A 17,167-nucleotide genomic window follows, 5' to 3' on the forward strand; every position below is an offset into this window, starting at 1 on the left:
TGGGTTGGACCACAAATTCACACGCAGACGCAGCAAAGAGGTTTGAAAACCAGTGGTTGTATGAATATAGAATATGGCTAATTGTTTGATGGGTATTTAACTATTTATGTATGAGTTTTATTATTGTTGACTTTTTCAGGATTTGTTTATTAACCAGTGAAGAAGAAAAGGTCTTTCTAGTTGAATATTGAGAGAGTCAACGATGACGTCAACTGAGAATTGGTCGTCTTATACTGATGTACTTATACTTGTGTTTTTCTTTTATTGTTTTTTTCAAGAATATGGGAAAAAAATATATTTAAAGCAATATTCAAGTTAGTCGAATTCGAATCTATTTGAGCGACTTCGAATTTATTTGAGCGAAACAAATTAGAACATATACAGTTAAATAATCAAGCGTTCAACTAAGATTAGCGACTTAGCGATTAGGTTACACACTAAAGTAAAATTCACAATGAATTGATTTAGGCTTTTAGCGTAGTTCTGCTTTAGCTGGATAAAACCTAGCATGTCATATTATTTTAACGCCTTACTATAAACCATAAGTATATTATACCAATGCACACACATATATATTCGGGTTATTCGAATCGAATCAATTTCGGAAACCTAGACTTAAAATTCGAGCTGCATTCGAATTAAGAAAGGGAAATTCGAATAACCTAGAAATCAAATTCGGTTCAATTTAAATTTGGGGTTATTCTAGTCATCTAATTCCATTAATGAACACCACTAAACACAACCGGCTGGATTGATTTGATCATTAACAGCGTTTATAATGGTAAATTGAAAAAATTTTGCAAGAAATTACAACTGAACATGTAAAAGTTGGGGTTGTTGAATCTGCAAAGTAACAAGCAATGATATACTAATATTTGGAAGAAGGTAAAATGATAAAATCCACCTATGGTTTAATGGATGTAATAAAAACACAACTGTTTTGTCACATTCTGTGTTAAAACTTGATTTGATCATCATTTTAATAGAGACTGCTACATGCTTCTTCTAAAGTCTTCATTGCTTTCTAGTCATCAACAGAACATACATCTTCTTTATAATTCAAACAAATACTTGCAATCAAAGATTCAAATGTTAAGATTGAAATCCACACCGACTACTTGCAATAAAAAATACAAAGTCGGCTACATGTTTAGAAGATATATTTTCGATATTTAGCACTATACTTGCAGAAAAATACAAGGACTCAAAGATTGTTTGTATGCATTGCATAGCAAAAGTTATTTCTTTCGAAAACAGAAACAAAACAGGTAATAAAGATTGAATGGAGAGTGACTATCATCATCGTTATCGTTGTCACTGAATGATAGAATCCGAGTGATTAAGCAGAAGTAGAGATTCTGTATAGTTGACCATGTCGCATAACGAACTATAAATCCCAATACCATTCATTTGCTCGGAGCTAGGTTCATAAACTTGAAGTTCATTTTCCAGAGAGCCATCGCGTAGATTAACTATCGGTTGGCCATTCTTCCTAAATCCAATTACAATATAACAAAACGAGTTATTCTTAACAGTGAACAGTTTTGTAAACGAGGATTTCGAAACACCATTTTTCAACATCACCCATACGTCACAAACTATTTTCCCCGCATCATCTTCATGATGGACCATCACAGCAAGAGACTCCTTGAACCTAGATATCTCCCAACTACTAACGTCGTCGCCTATTAAACAATCTGGAAGAGCTGCTTCTCCAAACTCTTCACTTGTCAAATCAAATTTAATAATGCTTTGATTGCTTTCATTAAAGTCCACATTCAGATTCATATAGTAACCACGCCAATGAATAGCCCCATCTATAACTACCGGATTATCCGAAAATGCAACTGATCTACTAACCATATTCAACAGAACACTTCTCCACGCCCTAGTGCTTAATGTAAAAACCTCCGCCTTCAAGTCATGCTTGAAAGCGACAATCTTAGGGTCACTAGAGTTGGGACAAACTCCAAAACCAGCAATATACGTATCAACCGGCGACACTATACGAACACATTTCCTAATGGACGGATTCCAAACAGAAAATAGTATATTCGGTAGTTCGGGAGCAGAACCGAACAAACACACCAATCCGTGAGAGGAACCGAGCATTTTAGCGTCGGAAATGGGAGGAACAGGATAAAACTTGTTTTGGGGAAAAGAATGATCGCCAACAACTGAAACATATTTTATGTCAGAATCGAGTGGGTACCTTATCAGCAGATGATGCGGGTGACTGTTGTTGACGGTGTGATGAGCGATGAATTCAGAGCTATCAATCAACGACTTCCATTTTTTAGAAACGGATCTGAACCGAAGCACAGATTTGACAGGAAGAAGACACTTGATGATTTCAGCTTGGATTTCGAAAGGAATGTGGTCAGACTCTTATATTTCTTCTTTTTTTTTTTTTTGGCAAAGTATGAAATAAAAATGGGTATTTAATGGAAATATAGCCGTTAGAAATACCGTTAGAAATATAGCCGTTGAACGGCTATATTTTTTTTTTGTGGCTGATGGGTTCTACCACCCGGAAAAAAGTACATGGCAGGCTTAATTGTGGGGGTGCAGGCGGTGTTCCCATGAACCCGGGATACCCGGAAGCCTTTACCCACTTCCACCCCCACCGCCCTAAGACACCAGATCATCATTTTAATAGAGGCTGTTATAAGTTCTTCTAAGGTCTTCATTGCTTTCTAGTCATCAACAGAACATACATCACCTTTAAACTTCAAACAAATATTTGCAATCAAAGATGCAAAAGTTTAAAATTGAAACAGACAGAGGCAGATGCTTGCAATCATAAATGCAAACTGCAAAGTCACCTACCATGTTTAGAAGATATATTCTCGATATAGAAGCTAGCATCTTAGTGACACTTGAAGGTAAATATAATTACTCAAGATTGTCTGTATGCATTGCATAACAAAACTTACGTCTTTCTAAAACAAAAACAAAACACGTAATAAGATTGAACGGAGAGTGGCTATCATCATCGTTATCGTGGTCACTGAATGATAGAACCAGGTTGATTAAGCAGCAGCAGAGATTCTGTGTAGTTGACCATGTTAAAGAACGGACTATAAATCCCAAGGCCGCTCACGTGTTCCGAGCTGGGTTCATAAACTTGAAGTTCTTTTTCCATAGAATCATCGCTTAATACTACTATCGGTTGGCCATTCTTCCTAAATCCAATTACTCTATAACAAAATGGCTCATTCATAATAGTGAACAGTTTTGTAAACAAGGATTCCTGAACACCATTTTTCATCAGCATCACCCATACGTCACAAACTAGTTTCCCCGCATCATCTTCACGATAGTCAATCACAGCAAGAGAGTCCTTGAATCTCGATATGTCAACACGTCCAAAGCCTACAAAACCCTCTGGAAGAGCTACTTCTCCAAACTCCTCAGTTGCCAAATCAAATTTAATAATCCTTTTACGAGTCACAAGCAAGCCAATGAATAACCCCATCTATAACCACCTGATTATACGTAAATGTAGTCGTACTAAACAGATTCATGGGAATACTCCTCCAAATCCCAATGCTTAACATAAAAAACTCGGCCGTAAAGTCACTCATAATGGCGACAATCTTAATGTCAGGCCAGACTCCAAAACCAACAATAAGCGTACGATAGCGACTGATTTCCTCATGGAAGGATTCCAGAGAACAATGAGTTTAGTGGGTAGTCGTAAGCAAACAGACTAATCCGTGAGCATTAATTTAGCGGTGGCAGTGGGAGGAACAGTGTGATAGGACTTGTGTTGTGGAACGTTTGAAACGTATTTTATTATGTCAGAAGCACTTTTGTACCTTATGAGCAGATGATGCAGCGGTTGAGTGTTGTTATTATTAAGTAGGTGATGAGTGACGAATTGTGAGCTTTATGATTTCCGACGGAATGTGATCCGACATTTGATTTTAGGGTTTCAAATTTTGAGAATTGAAGTTCGGATGAATAATACTGGTATGATATGCCAACACTCAACAGGACTCTTATTTTGGGCACTAAACCGACGAAATGTTTGGTTCGTCAATCGTTTCACGAGAAGTTCGTTTATACATAGAACAAAAAATTTACATTTGTTTAATTAAACAAGCGGACACGAAAACATGTTCCGTTCGTTCATTTATGTCCGTTTATGTATGTATATTTATGTTCGTTTATGTGTTAACTGAAAATACTTAAATATTATCTGGATAAGTTATTTATTTAAAGGTTTTATATTTTGTTAATTTGTGTTCGTTTATATTCATTTTTCTTTGTTTAATTATGCTCGTTTTGATTTTAAACAAACGAACATAAACGAGCACAAATGCTCATTCTTTAAAGAAATGGATATAAAAATAGATATTGGTTCGATTAGTGTCCATTTTTGTTTAAAGTTAAATAAACGAACACGAACATGCACTTGTTTATGTTCGTCTGATTCGTTACAGGCTTTCATTATTCACGTTGATAAATACATCGGCCTCAATCTCTAGGTTCTGCCGATTTTATTTGTGTTCATTAACCGTTCGTGAACACATTCATTTCCTTAATAAACGAGCACAAACATAAAATCTCGTTCGGTAAGTGTTCGTGAACCGTTTGTGAACACATTATTTCCTTAACGAACGAACATGAACAAGGTCTTATTCGCATTCGTTCGGTTTGTTTACAGCCCTAGGGCCACTAGCTAACTTGGTAAAGTTTGGACTTGCGGAGTTTTTTTTAACGGTGGCTTTCTTGTGTGTTAGGTCATCGCACTTTCCAATTTTAGAAAGCATCGTTGCCCAACACTGGTCAAACACTCAGACTATGTTGTCTTAAACGGGCTCACGCTAGCTTCAGAGTTTCGTTTTGGCATTCTCCGGAAAACCATACCATCAGCTGCCACTTGACAGTCATTGTGCCACCAAAAGAGCAGAACTCTCGGGTGTAAGTAGTGCGTAACACATGGTGGGACGAAAACCCAAGTGGGCTCAGGATTCAACGCAAGGCCTAGCTTTGGTCTTCACCGAAGAACCCATGTCTCCTACTACTAAGCCACATGTGACTGAGTGAGGGATTGCCTTGGAGTGTGTTATTTTAATTATTACTAGGTTAGAGCCCGTGTTATACACGGTATAAAATATAATAAAGTAACAAAAAAATTATATGTAATACGTAAATTCAGTTATTTTATATAATAGTTTATATTTATAAGTTTTTGATATGTTTAATTATTTATATAGTATTAATTTTAAGTTGCAAACCAAACCTTTATGTTTGATTTATTTTAGAAATAAAAACATTCATATCATATTCTAGTGGAATGTTTATAATTCCATCACATATTGGAAGGAAAGTGAATTCATTTAATTGAAGGAAAGATTTCTCATTTAAGTACCTTCACTTACCAATCAAACACAATTGTAGATGGAATGTTTATCAATTCCGTTTCCAATTCTCATAAAATACATGAACCAAACCTGCCCTAACACTATATAATTTCAAATTTATATAAATAATTTCCAAACATTATTTAACAAAAAACATTAAAGGAAATTAAAAAAAGTTATCAAAATATTAAACATGTAAACTTGTGGTTAGGAGTTTAAACTCATAATAACCATTTAACTACTAAATAATTTCCATTTATTAAACGTTTAAAGTTTAGGGATTACAATTTTAAAGTCATAATAACCATTTATTTAGACTTTTAATATTAGGGGTTAAAAGATTAGCGTTACACTAAGTTGTGACAATATTGAACCAAAAGTTGTTTTTCTATCAAAAGATTATTAACAAACTTATAAAAGCTATAAATGAAAACAAACAACGGTAAAAAATATCATTTTTTATTTAATCTTAGTAATATATTAAAGCAATACAATGTGTACATATGGCATCAACCTAGAAAAACAAAAAAGAAACTCTCAAATTCAAAAACACAACAAAAAAACAAAGTATTGTCTTTATTTTTCACTAAATGGTGATTAACCACTAATTTTCAAATTTCTTCAACTTGGTGTGATTCAAAGTATGTTCATTTCATTAAGCACTTTGATGTTTTTGATTCTCCATTTACCCGTTAAAATGATGAAACGATTACTATAACAATTAATGGTATTTCATATTGAATAACTAATCATTAAATACTTGAAAGATTGGCTGAAGAACTTACGTACTTACACATAGTAGCTTCTGACATCGATAGAAATGATGGAATTGATGAAGAATGTGTCTAATCGTGTAATCTTATATAGTGATGTAATTAGCGGTTTATTTTTGTTAAACTTGGTAAACATAGAAATTACTTGAAACATAATTTGATTTTAAGACTAATAAGTAATAAGCATAAATTAAGTAAAAATAAGAGTCAACGGTTTCAATTTATGAGTAATATGCATAAGTTAAGGACTTAAGGCAAAACGTATTTTTATTTTAGCAACCATTATTTGTTTGCAAGTATGTTAATTTAATTGTTAAAAGTATAACAATTTAGTTATTTTTGTAATTATATATAAAAATGATACCTTATTATAGAATATAGACTAATTCGAGATTTCAACACACACACACATATATATATACTAGAATCATTTATAAGTTACATTTAGGTGTTTTCAAATATAAGAAGATAATTAAATAATGATATAAAGTCTCAAGTTAAAAATTGATTTGATTTCAATAATATTTTGTGAATTTAGAATTTAATTTAAATATTAATGAGATGGATAAAATATAAAAGACAATTGATTTTGTGGCATCCTATGTGAACAACCTAGATGAATACAAGGTTTTCACTTGTCATTCAACTAACATGTCCACATAAACTTCCAACTCATCAATTTTTCATTTATATAATTTTCACATGTTAATTTGAACATTAATTTAAATATTAACTCCTAAGTAAGAAAGTTTCAAAATAAATTGTTATAATTATCATTTATGGAGTAATAAAGACAATGAATTGTTTTCATTTTTATTTTTTTAAACTTTGAGACTTTGTTATTTATTTATTTACTTTTTTATGGATTTAGGAAATTATTTATGAACGTTTGGACTGGGTGTATAGATGTTTGAATTGAAATGGTGGTTTAAGTCACGAGTTTTGGATTATATTTTTGCTTTATTAAACGCGTAGTTTAATAAAAATTATAATTATATCTCATTGTTATATTCATATTTTTAACATTTTTTATGTTGTGTACTTAAATGTTTAATTATTTCAATAAAAATAGTTTTTGTAACACACAACTTATGTTACAACATCTACATGTTTACGCTTCATAGTTTACAACATGTGACTTAAGTAGATGATGATGTTTTAATTAATTTGTCTTTTTTGTTTCATGATATAAGTTATAAATATGTGATATAACTTAGAATTATGTTTTAAATTGTTATTTTTCTTTATTTGTCTTTTATGTTGGGTTGTTTTAATTAAAATAACAATGTGATACCTTATAATAATAATAATAATACATTATATTACATTTATAATTCATTAAAACGTATATAACACACACGCGCGTGCGCGCGCGCACACACACACATATATATATATATGAAGTTTTATGTATTTTATGTCTGTGTGTAACACGGGATCTAACCTAGTATATTAGTAAGATTACCTTTTTTCATTTTCCTTTTTTTAAAGAAAATAGTAAAAAATATATATTTTTTTTACTTTTGAGGAGTGACATTTAGCCTGAAAAATAAGATTAAAAATAGGTTTGGCTCAACTTCAAACATATTCTGATCTCAAATTGGAATCTGGTGGTTAAAGCGTTTGAAGTTCGGTTATCTATATGGAAGGCTAAAACATTATCGATTGGTGGGTGTTTGCCCCTATTAAAGTCGGTTCAGCAGTTAGCAGCCTTTCTTTATATTACTTCTTTATTTATAATAAGGCTCTGGTTAAAATCATTGATGATCTCGAAAAAATTAGAAAGTTTTGTGGGGAGGCAACTCGAAAAAAAAAATAAAAACAAAAAACAAAAAAACAATCAATTGGGTGATTTGGCATTGGCCGATGAAACCTCTCAGCCTCTATAGACTCACCAAATAAAAGCGTTTGTTGCATAAATGATTATTAAAAGTAAAAATTCTAAATATTGGCAAAGTTTATAAAACCACTTTGATTATTAAATGGTGTTTAATGGCCCAGATCGAATTCAACACGAACTAAACTCGGAAAATACTTTGGCACAACTCACCAGTTTTATTAATTAAGAAAATAACTTAAAACTTGATCACTTCTCCAATAACCCTTACATGAATTCTTTGGGTTTATATAGAGGCTCGATTACAATTAAAGTAAAACACAAACTCCTATTTATCTATTAAATAAAATTCCATCTCTATCTAATAAATAAAATAGATAATTATCTCTAATTATAATAATTAATTAATTAATGAGATCGGTCAATTAGCTCGAACCGGCCCCACCTTCCTGACCCATAACTCGGTTCGGGAATTAACTTCAACAGTGTTGATATACCAGTCTCAATGTTATCCCTGCCCAGTCAAATGCAACTATAAGGCTTTTCTAATATCTCTAAGCAGACCAAAAGGGCATGAGCACGGCTCGCTATGTTCATGTCTTAAAATTTAACTGAAAAGATGAACAAACACAAACACCTAAATGAATTATTTGTCGGCCTAATTACAGTAACCGAACCAGTGGCAGAAACTCATCACACAATGACATAACAGTGAAATTACAGTATGCGATATTTTAAATAATTAAAATTAGTAAGCTACGCTTCATCACTTCTCCTCACTGGTATATGAAATTTAAAATTGTGTTATAGCATGAGATATAAAGTAATTAAATGAGTCGTATTTATGTTAGATATATGTGTTAATCGCGTCATCTGTAACATGTTTAACACGGTAAGACCTGGTTTGTCAGCCTTGTTTCAGCCTCTAAAATAATGTGTTCCATGTCAAGTCGCCCAAAGATATCTTTTAACTCGTTTTCGTTTACTGCACAAAGATATCTTTTATCAAAATCAGCTAAAGGACACCACGAGAAACTTTTAACCACCTCACTAATATGAAAAAAACATAAAACATGGTTTAAAGATATTATACTCATTATAACTAGTTGTAACTATTTATCATTTTTTAGAACATTAATTTCTTCTGTATTCTCTTATTATTAAAATAATTTACGAAAAATTGGGTTATTCAAATTTGAAAAGTTTAAAACTATATTCGAATTTGTCTGACAATAAATAAGTTTATTCAAATCAGGGTCGAATTAAAATAAACCGAATGGAGCATATATAACTAAATCATCAAACTGTAAACTAAGATTAGCGAGTTAGCAGTTAGGTTAAACATTAAAGAAAACTGAATGATGAATTGATTTAGGCTTTTAGTGTAGTTCTTTTTTTAACCCAAAAAAACCTAGCATGTCATGTTATTTTTAAAGCCTAGAGGTGCACAAATCGGGTTCAAATGGAAAACCCGAACCGGTTCCAAACCGGTTTTTTCACACCGGGTTGTAAAATGGCACCGGTTCCAATCAAGAACCGGTTCGGTTCCCGACCCGAACTGATGCCCAGATATGCGAACTTTTAAGAACCGGGTAGGGTATGAACCGGAACCGGTTTTTACGTAAAAACCGGTTCCACCGGTTTTTTTTTAAATTTAAATATTAGAGCCGTTAGGAACCGGTTCCAACGGCTATATAGCCGTTTTTGACCGTTGGAACCGGTTTTTTAACTATAAATAGGTTATTTTCTTACTATAAATAGCAAGGTTTGTTTGTTTACTTGTTAAACCACTTCCAAAACTATAAAACACACTCCAAACCACAGTTAACCTTAAACTGACAACAAATGGCAACCAATGATGACGTTGTTATGGTGATCGAAACAACAAGATGCCCCGATGTTTGGGTTCATTACGATTTGTGTCTCATGACCGACTCACATGAGTTGGCACGTTGCAAATATTGCTCGAAGTTTCTTAAAGCAGGGTCCAACTCGACATTACGAAAACATACGAATAAGTATTGTCGAGAGAAAAGAAGATTGGAAGCTAAAAAAACGGAAGTGGGAGAGTCGTCCGGCTCTACAACCCAAAAATAAGTATTCCCGAATTAAAACGACGGACTTTGTTTTTTATGTTTTAGTTATGTTTAGTATCGTTTATGTTTTAATAATGTTTGTAATAGTTAGTTTTTAAATATAGGAAACAAGTTATATATAGGTTTGTAATAGTTAGTTTTTAATGGAAACAAGTTATATATAGGTTTGGGCATCAAAAACCGGTTCCAACGGCTATATTACCGTTGGAACCGGTTCCAACGGCTAATTGGTGTCTAAAAAACCGGTTCCAACGGCTATATTACCGTTGGAACCGGTTCCAACGGCTAGTTTGACTTTTGTTTGACCCATCAAAAAAAACCCGTCGGAACCGGTTTTTCCGGGTACGAACCGAACCGGTTCCAATTAAGAACCGGGTAGGAACCGGGTTGGAACTGGTACTGACATACAAATAGGAGAACCGGGTACGATTTTCGGGTACAAAAATACCCAAACCGGGTATTGTTCCAACCGGGTTGGAACTGGAACCGGTTCCGGTTCGGTTCCACCAGTTAGGTTCCGGAACCGGTTTTTTTGTGCACGTCTATTAAAGCCTAGCTATAAACCGTAAGTATGTTATAACACACACGCATGCATATAATGCAAGTTCGGGTTTGAGGTGGGCAAATAGGGTAGTTTCAGGAACTGGTTCCAGGTTTGGTCAACAAAAATCAAGAACCAGGTTGGGTAGGAACCGGTTCTAAGTATGATCAGGTTTTGACTGTTTTGCGGAACTTTTTTCGGGTATTGAGCATGGATCACTCGAAACTATGATCACTCGAAACAAGAGAGAAGATAATAGGTACATTAAAGGAGCGATAGGGAATGGAGCACGGATCAGATTGTAGTTAGTATGGAGCACTGCAAGAGAGGTTTCCGGCCCAGTTCTTATTGGCTGCTAATAATGAAATTACAGTTACATATCAATGTATCTGTAACAAACCAAAAGAACATGAACACGGCTCGTCCGTTCATTTATTAATTTAACTGAAAAAACAAACACGGGCACTTAAATGAATAATTTGCCGGCAGAATTTACAGTAACCGAACCAGTGGCAGAAAATCATCACACAGTGACATAACAGTGAAATTACAAACATATAAAGCAAAAGACAAATAAGCTCAAAAATCAAAATCAAAAGGTATAAACAAATAACAAAAAGAGAGCAGAAAATAAATAAAACCAAATGCAAAAATAACGGTAATACGAATCAACGGTCATGATCCAATAATCCCACTTCATGCGAATTACAAACCTGAATGCTCCTAGTACAAGTAGAAGATGCAGGCCCGAGTCAACCCAAGTTGTCCATGAAGGCTTCGATCAACGTATTACCATTTATAATCTTTGTTGTCCCTATGATAATATCATATGCCATCCCTTCCTGCAAGTAACAACAAACCGTAACATTAAATCTTTGAATAAAAATAACTGTCAACCCGTTTGACCCAAATTGGCCAGTTCATAAAAAAAGCGGACATTATAAAGTACCTGAGAACTGAGAAAGCGGAGGGCGGATATCTCTGCAAATGTTACCCCGCCCACAAAAACAACTAGAACGAGAGAACGCCTCCCATCTTGAGCTCTGAAATAAATAAAATTGTGAATAAATTAAAACTAATTAATCTCATTGGCATATGTAATAACTAAACATGACGTGTTACAGAAAATGTACTTGTCCATTTGTGCACCCCCTGGTAGTATATCGAATGATGGACTGTTTGCAAATACGCTCTGTAACAAACACTAATAATATATTAAAACATAAAAATATATATTTTAAAGTAATATCAAGAATATGCTAAATACTTACTAACCCTTTTTGATTCTGTGTGAGTTCCCGGTAACAGCTTCAATATTTCTTCAAGGGGGCGCCTGAAAGACAATGTTTTACAAGTTGATAATATTTCAATGTTTAATGAATAAAAAAGAAAAATAAATAAATAAAAGTTAGCTCACCATCCGGATCGAATTGCGTGTTGAATTAAACGGATACTCAAAGGCGCATATCCAGAAAAAACATATGACACGTCTTTCGGACTGCCATAAAAAAATTAAAATTAAAATATGCATAGAAAACTATTTCATAATATCATATTACCCGATCAAAAAATTAAATATAATATCAAATGTGCCCGTTCAAAATACTAATAAGATCATTATGCCCTTCTAATTCTTGTTACATTGTTAAACTCTCATAGACTAATGCATATTTTAAGAGAAGGTATAAATTTCGAAATTTTAATAATGGATATATTTGATATTATGATTTTTTGTTAGATAAATATGATATTATACCACATTCATATAAATATATTACTTGGTTGTATCAGTATCCTCAACCACGAGTTGAAGAGCGCGCTTGATAGTCAACCAATTGCTTTTTCCTTCCTGCACGTAATTAAAATTGTGAACTTTATTCAAATTTTCAACAAATAAGAGGTTATAAAAATGGCAGAAAATAAAAAATATAAGAACCTGTTTCTTGACCAACCCGGCTTTTTCCAAATTATTAAGAGTGGATATGTGTTCAAAACCATAGCTGTGAAGAATCTCTCTCCTAAATCAAGAAGTAAAAAAAAATTAATTATGTATTGATATATTGAAAATGAAAAATAGTACATATAATTTTGTTAGTTTGACCTTAAATAGTCAAAGTGCCTTTTTTGTAAGCCAGCGTTGGTAACTGAAAGTAAGATAAGAAGCCGTAGGACACTAACGAGTGGCTCCTGCTTATGAATCATTTCTTCAATGTGCTCAAAGCATCTGTAAACAAAATATGATAAAACCTCAAAATAAAAAAATAAAAAAAATGTTATTCTATATTACCGGAAAAAGATATAAAATGTAAAGCTTACATATCATAGCTTTCAGCCTCTATAATAGTGTGTTCCATGTCAAGTCGCCCAAGAAACGAAGGTTTGGAAGTAAGTGTGGATAGATGTTGAGCAAGATTTATGTGCCTCTAAAAAAATTTGAATAAACTTAAAAGATAAATAAATAACTAAAAAGTCAGCAATAGATCAAAGAAGTCACATACAGTCATTTCTGGCAGTGAGTTGAGCTTTTTGACAAAATCCTTCAACTCAGAGACGGTTTGATTCTGAAATCACATATCATTAGTTGCATAAGTTAGATCATAGATGACACTTTTAAACCTGTAAACGAACTAAGCGTTCGTGAATAATTCGACGAGAAGTTGGTTTATGTACAAGTATCTAATAAACATATGAAGGTGAACAAAAGATTGTGGCCATTTAGTCAAATAACTGAACATGAGTCACGTTCGTTCATTTATGTTAGTTGGTTTACGTTCATTTATGTTCGTTAGTTTATGTTTGTTTGTTTAAGTCTGTTTGTTAATATATTCATATAAACTTTTAGGCCGACTACAATTAGTCAATTAGTCTAGTTTTAATAACCTTTTAGGCCCAAGTCCCAACACATTCTTGTTCGCATTTAACTTTAATTGGTTTATCTCAGTTATGTTCGTTAGTTTATGCTTGTTTGTTTACGTTCGTGATCTGTTCATTATACTGTTAACAAATGTTCATAAACGAACACGAACAGCAAACCCCCGTTCCTTTAACTGTTCAAGTCCGATCGTTTGTTCGGTTAAAGTTAAACAAACAAGCTACGTTCGTGTTTATTTCATTTGCAAGCCTAGACAGTAGACATCTATATCATTTGTTTAAAAGAACCGACTTACGGTCGTTGTCATCTCCGTGTAGTCCTGTTTCATGGAAGTTGCTTTTTGTCGAAGAACCTGCAAACATACTGCAAATGGCAACTAAGAGATGATCTCTAAAAGTTTATAAACATGTTTATATAAAAATATAAAAAAAAGGTTTTTGAATAGTATTCAAAGACGTATAGAATTGGTTATTATAGATCAACCTGGACAACAACTTCAAAGTTAAGATCTCGGGTTTCTCTGAACAGTTTGTCACTGAAATAAAATCAACTTAAAAGATTAAACAAATATGTACAATAAGTTCATAATAATAGACCTGTAAACGAACCGGAAGTTCAGTGAACCAATTGGCAGGAAGTTTGTTTACATTCGTTTTATTTTGTAAACATACAAGCATGAACAAAAAAAAAATTACTCATTTAGCTAGACAAACAAACATGAATACACGCGCTCATTAATGTTCGTAAACTTTTGTTCATTTGAATTATTTTATGTTTGTTGGTTTAAGTTCATTTGTTAATATTAAATATTGTAGACCAATACAACCTAGTCTAATTTAATAACTGTTTAGACACAGCATCTATGTTCAGTTATGTTCGTTTATTTTGTGAACCGTTTGCTTATATTGTCAACAAACGGACATAAACAAACCCGAACACATGCATTTTCTTAACGAACGAACACAAACAAGAAAACATCGTTCTTTTAATGGTTCATGTCCAATCGTTTGTTCGGTAAAAGTTCAACGAACCCGCACATGCCCTGTTCATGTCCGCTCAGTTCGTTCACAAGCCTACTTAACAATAAACAAACATAAAGAACACATACGTTGAATTAAGAGGAACCTTCATTTTTTTCCCGTCTTGTTGGTTATCACCCATGATTGACGCATCTACTTCCACGGCACCATTATTGATATGTAAAAGCTGCACAATTAATAAATGTCTTTTAAGACAAAAAAATAATGTGTTTTTTTCTTGCAAGTCCCTAGAATTTTTTTATTGTAGATTAGATCCTTTGACTTGTTAAAATTACAAAAGGTCCTTTTTTACCTTTAGCTCTGGTTACATGCGGAAATAATAAAGTATCAAACCAAAATTAAAAAAATTAATAAAATAAACATGTAAAAAGTTTAAAAGTTAATTACTCGGATGGTCCCTGCGATGTTTGGTCCTTAAGTTTGAGAAATTACATGTATGCTCCCCATTGTTTCTAAAACGTAACATAGATGGTCCTTGTAAAGTTGTAATAGACAGGCGTTAGTTTGTCCAGTTAAGTGCATGTAAAATGACAATATTGCCATTTCACATGCACTTAACTGGAAAAACAAGTGGCCATCCATTCCAAGGACCATCTGTGCGACATTTTAGAGACAATGGGGAGCATACATGTAATTCCTCAAACTTAAGGACCAAACTTGCAATTTGGGTAAACCACAGGGACCACCCAAGTAATTAACTCAAACTTTAACCATCAGCATTTAAGATACAAAAAGCTTTTAATATTAGTATTGTAATATTATACTGTATTTACCTCATCCACAAGCCCTTCATATGTCAATTGAGTACACATTGGAGTAACCATATCCAACTGCAATTCAACAACAATAACACAACTTTAAACAAATATAGATATAAATACAATTAATTAGTTGTAACTTCTTAACCCTAATCCCAGAAATCAGATGAAGTACCTCTCTATCCAGAATGATCAGTGTGTTTATATCTGGGACACCCATCTAAATAAAAAATATAACATCAATACATTATTACTACAAATATATAAAAAGAATTAAAATATTATTGTGTATAATGCAGAATTACTTCAGTTGAATTAACGGGTTCTTCAGCTTGCATGCGGTTAAGCATGTCAGCAACACGTACAGATGCTTTCCCTTTTGCCCTAACATTTGGTATCAGACCGAAAGAAAACTGCAAAATACATAATCTAAAAAACTACAAAATATTTATATAAAAAGAAAAATAAGTAAATATAAATATTATAAGCTAAACCTCAAGCTTGTGAATGGCTTTAGCAATATGCCAAAGAGATGTTGTATCACCATCCGTAAGGCATTCCTGTTTAAATAAAAATAATCAACACAAAATTAACAAATATGGAGCCACAAAACTAAAAATTTAATAACAATATTCCCTAGAACTGTAAACAAACAGAACGTTCAGTGAATCGTTCGGTGGAAGTTCACTACGTTCGTGTATTTTATAAATAAATGAACATAAACAAAAGTTTTTGTTCATTTAGTTAAATAAACGAATATGAACACATTTCCCATTCCTTCATTTATGTCCGCGAACATTCGTTCATTTATGTTTGTTTAGGTTCACACATTTAAATTCGTTTATGATCGTTAGTTTAGGTTTGTTTTAAGTTTGTTTGCTGCCGGTTATATATTCATTTAAATTTGTTAGGCCCACTACAGTTTTGTCTAGTTTGATTGTTCATTTCCGATCGTGTGTTCGCTAAAGTTAAACGAACACGCATAAACACGCCCTGTGCAGTTCATTTATGGTCACCAAAAAACTTAATAATGTAAAGATACATACTTTAGAAGATAAATCGAGTTCAAATGATAATATATCTTCATCCAGTGGTACAGAATACAACGGAAACTCCCCAATAGTTAGTAAATTATGAACCTTTTCCTCTTCAAGAAGCTGCAAAGAAGATAAAATTCATAAATACCTAATAAAGTTTGTATTTTCAGGTGCTAAAATAAATAACTTACTTTTTCACACGCAACCGCGCGACGAGGAACAAAATAAACAAAATACTCTCTTTGAAGCCCTTTTGATGTGTCATTATGAATATGGGACGAAATAAACTTCATTAAATGAAGCTGTGTTTGTACAAGGTAGACAACTTTTGTGCAGTTGGTCTCGATTGGATCTGAATTAAGATGATGCAGTTCAGCCCCATGTTCCTGTTTGTGTATAAACATTGTAATTAGCACAGAGAAAATAACATAAATGAGTTGACTTTGGCTTGCCTTGAGAAGTGAAGTCTGCACGATCAATGATAGTGTACCACCTAGTTTTGGATCTATGACCAAACACTTCTTCCCTCGAATCTGTCAATATTTACCAAAATTAAAATTAAACAAACTTTCATTCAGTTTTATTGCATAGTAATGATTGAAGCTTACGTTTTTTAGGATTGCTAAGAGCTCCTTTTGAGACTGATCTCTGTGATTCAAACCAAACAAAATCAAAAAGTGATGCAAAGAAATACATATTCACACGGAAAATTAAGTAGATGAATTGTTGTAAAATAATAATAATAATAATAAAAGTAACCTTATTGAAGTGAAATTGATAGGTCCGTTCTGTAAATTGGGAATTTGAGCCATTATTTGAATCTATGAGTCTCTCCTGTCTG

At 32.9% G+C, this 17,167-nt stretch overlaps 2 protein-coding genes across 2 annotated transcripts; both read right to left on the bottom strand.

Moving 5' to 3' along the window:
- Positions 1 to 1,314: 1,314 nt before the first annotated feature.
- Positions 1,315 to 2,112, bottom strand: LOC143550537 (F-box/kelch-repeat protein At3g06240-like). The gene has a single exon (XM_077041164.1). The coding sequence runs from the start codon at positions 2,110 to 2,112 to the stop codon at positions 1,315 to 1,317; it is 798 nt and encodes a 265-aa protein (XP_076897279.1).
- Positions 2,113 to 11,085: 8,973 nt separating this feature from the next.
- Positions 11,086 to 17,167, bottom strand: LOC143550546 (vacuolar protein-sorting-associated protein 33 homolog). Its single transcript, XM_077041172.1, has 22 exons — positions 17,086 to 17,167; positions 16,935 to 16,974; positions 16,779 to 16,859; positions 16,518 to 16,712; positions 16,336 to 16,446; positions 15,784 to 15,849; positions 15,595 to 15,702; positions 15,465 to 15,509; positions 15,305 to 15,361; positions 14,600 to 14,697; positions 13,975 to 14,026; positions 13,787 to 13,843; positions 13,118 to 13,180; positions 12,936 to 13,042; positions 12,721 to 12,843; positions 12,556 to 12,637; positions 12,398 to 12,468; positions 12,037 to 12,117; positions 11,895 to 11,952; positions 11,753 to 11,811; positions 11,569 to 11,662; positions 11,086 to 11,461 (listed from the first exon to the last, which is right to left on the bottom strand). The coding sequence occupies exons 1-22, from the start codon at positions 17,136 to 17,138 to the stop codon at positions 11,372 to 11,374; spliced, it is 1,791 nt and encodes a 596-aa protein (XP_076897287.1). The 5' UTR covers positions 17,139 to 17,167; the 3' UTR covers positions 11,086 to 11,371.

This window comes from Bidens hawaiensis, unplaced genomic scaffold (assembly GCF_021521415.1).
Source record: "Bidens hawaiensis isolate Kalapana, Puna unplaced genomic scaffold, B.hawaiensis_p1.1 tig00016045_1, whole genome shotgun sequence".
NCBI lineage: Eukaryota > Viridiplantae > Streptophyta > Magnoliopsida > Asterales > Asteraceae > Bidens > Bidens hawaiensis.